The sequence below is a fragment of the Mustelus asterias genome, chromosome 3 (genome assembly GCF_964213995.1).
Source record: "Mustelus asterias chromosome 3, sMusAst1.hap1.1, whole genome shotgun sequence".
Lineage (NCBI taxonomy): Eukaryota > Metazoa > Chordata > Chondrichthyes > Carcharhiniformes > Triakidae > Mustelus > Mustelus asterias.
In genome coordinates, this window is record NC_135803.1 from 140,355,591 (window position 1) to 140,358,031 (window position 2,441).

A 2,441-nucleotide genomic window follows, 5' to 3' on the forward strand; every position below is an offset into this window, starting at 1 on the left:
TTGTACTTCTAAATAAAATTAAAGAAATAATTTTCTTCCTTGCTAATTACCTTCTTGGATGCATCCACTGCAGGTCCACTGCTTTTGTGTCTCCTTAATCCTGCTGTTGTTCATCCATTCCGTGATACATGTGATTGCCAAACAGGAAAATTACAATGTAGTTTCTGACACTGTATCTACTTCCAGATAATCTGAGATTGTAGGAATTGATATTTTTGTGATTTCACTACCTTATGTTTAAAAAGAAACGCTTTTTAAAAATGGGACATTAGGTGGAACAAAGTACTTTATTATTTAGGAAAAAATGTACAGTACTGTTCCTGTAACATTTAAATAAGAAACAAAAGGAACGTCAAAACTCAGTAAACTGTACCATACAATTGTTCAGTGGTCAACATATATTTTCTCAAAATTCAGAGATCACATTTATGATGACCAGTAAAAAATGCAATGTTTTTAAGTACCAATTCAAAGACTGTGTGGATGTTTTACAAAATCAGTTCAGTCATTAAAAGACATCCTGAACACATCATATGGATTCATTTTTGATGTTTTATTATAAACAGCCATGGCTTATTTTAAAATATAAATCTGTAAAACACAATTATCCACTGACTGTACATGTTTTTACAATATACAATCCAGGAATTTAATATGGTGCAAAAACAGTTTTGCATATAGCCACTGGCCACATCAAACAAAGGTTTTGGCAGTCGCACTACTAAAAGTTAACTAGGGATTAACATTTCACTACATTATCAAAGGGGCCTGCATATTGTACAATAACAGTTGTATGTGTAAATGAATTATTAACTTGAAACAGTCATCATGTAACTCTTAGAGGGGCTCGATCTGCCAATTCTAAATTCATCCTTGCAACTTATCATACTATCCAAGGGGGAGATGCCGCTGCTAGGTACATTTTCATAAAGAACGCAAATTGACCCATCTTCACCTATTCGGTAGGACACCTCGAACGGGTCGACCCACAGAGTCAATTCACTGGGCAAAAGTTGAAAAAGTTGTTGGCTGCTGAGTCCGATGATGTTGGACGCCCTTGCTATCAGCGGATCCATTTTGTGATTGATCCTGATGCATCGGTATCCTGACCCTTTGCAAGGCATGTGGGGGAACCAATGGTGTCTGTAGTGTTCTGTCAAACAAAGACAACAAACGTTAGATTCAAATGACCAGCAAAATTCGCTCTGCTTTGCACTCGCTGTTTTGTGAGATCTGAATTCATCCAACTGCGCTTTTCTTTCTTTCCTGTGAGGGGAGAGGAAATAAATAAAGAGAACAATTATAACACCTTTCAAATATATGAATTTTCCTGGTGGCCAGGATTTCGATTCTCTGCACTTTGTTTTGGCGTTAGTAAAATGATTTCCTTACCGTTGACCTGTTTCACATGGAGTTGGCCCCAGAGATAATCAATGCTTCACATTTAAGACCAAACCTACTCTAATCTCCCCCCCTCTCACCTGCTAAAGATTTCTCCAACGACTCGCTGAAATGTTGGAGCTGCTCGTCAGAAATAAGCCCTGTCGTCCTCAACAATCTGGTGATAAAACCCACGGCAGTTGTGATTTCAGTTTTCATTTTGATCAACTCTACTCCAGGACTCATCGGCTGACCCAAAACATAAAACGATATTTCCCTTTTCTCTCTGAATCGGGGAGGCGGGGGGGCGGGCGTTTGATTTTTTTTTTAAATGTCGAAACAAGAAAACTCGACGTCGGAAACTTTTTTTTCCCCAGAAAAATATTTGGTACGAAACGTGTTGGGGGGGGGGGGGGGGGGACGTTTTCAAACTCGATTTTGACGACAAGTTCACCGGGCCCCAAAAACAAAACCCGACGGTCTATTTTTCCCCCTTTTGTTCCGATCAAGACGACGACTTTTTCTGAGGTTTTTTTTTCTGATCACAAAGGCATGCGGGGAGTCTCTTCGGTGTTTTTTTTTTGTTTTTCCTTTCTCTCTCGGTTTTTTTTGGTTGTGATAGGATTTGGCTAGAGGAAAAACATTGTTTTTTCAACCAGGTCGACGAAGGCCGTGAGGAGATGAAGAGACATCAAATAAAGGGCGACCCGCGGGCCAATCTTCATCGACACAAACCCCCCGCACCGAAAGCTGTAAACACCGCCAGCGCTGCCCCTCTGTGACCTCACACACGACGCCTCACAGCCAATCGAATCACCAGGTTTACCAACGTCACAATGGATCATTTGCATGTCACGTGCCGACACGGGGGGGGAGGGTTTTTGCCCTTCCCCCCACCGCCAGTCTCCGCCCCCTCCTCCCCAGTCTCCACCCCCACCTCCCCAATCTCCGCCTCCTCCTCTCCAGTCCCCGCCCCCTCCTCTCCAGTCCCCGCCCCCTCCCCCCCAATCTCCGCCTCCTCCTCTCCAGTCTCCGCCCCCTTCTCCAGTCTCCGCCCCCTC

At 43.0% G+C, this 2,441-nt stretch overlaps 1 protein-coding gene across 1 annotated transcript; it reads right to left on the minus strand.

The window, feature by feature from the left end:
- Positions 1 to 532: 532 nt before the first annotated feature.
- LOC144491645 (protein BTG1) lies at positions 533 to 2,165 on the minus strand. Its single transcript, XM_078209768.1, has 2 exons — positions 1,482 to 2,165; positions 533 to 1,153 (listed from the first exon to the last, which is right to left on the minus strand). The coding sequence occupies exons 1-2, from the start codon at positions 1,624 to 1,626 to the stop codon at positions 810 to 812; spliced, it is 489 nt and encodes a 162-aa protein (XP_078065894.1). The 5' UTR covers positions 1,627 to 2,165; the 3' UTR covers positions 533 to 809.
- Positions 2,166 to 2,441: the final 276 nt, after the last annotated feature.

What these genes read in the sequence shown, in the direction of transcription:
- LOC144491645 (XM_078209768.1), bottom strand. Translation starts at nt 1,626, where the DNA reads ATGAGTCCTGGAGTAGAGTTGATCAAAATGAAAACTGAAATCACAACT. An exon ending in GTTGGAGAAATCTTTAGCAG is followed by an intron (nt 1,154 to 1,481) that starts GTGAGAGGGGGG and finishes TTTGTTTGACAG; the next exon opens with AACACTACAGACACCATTGG.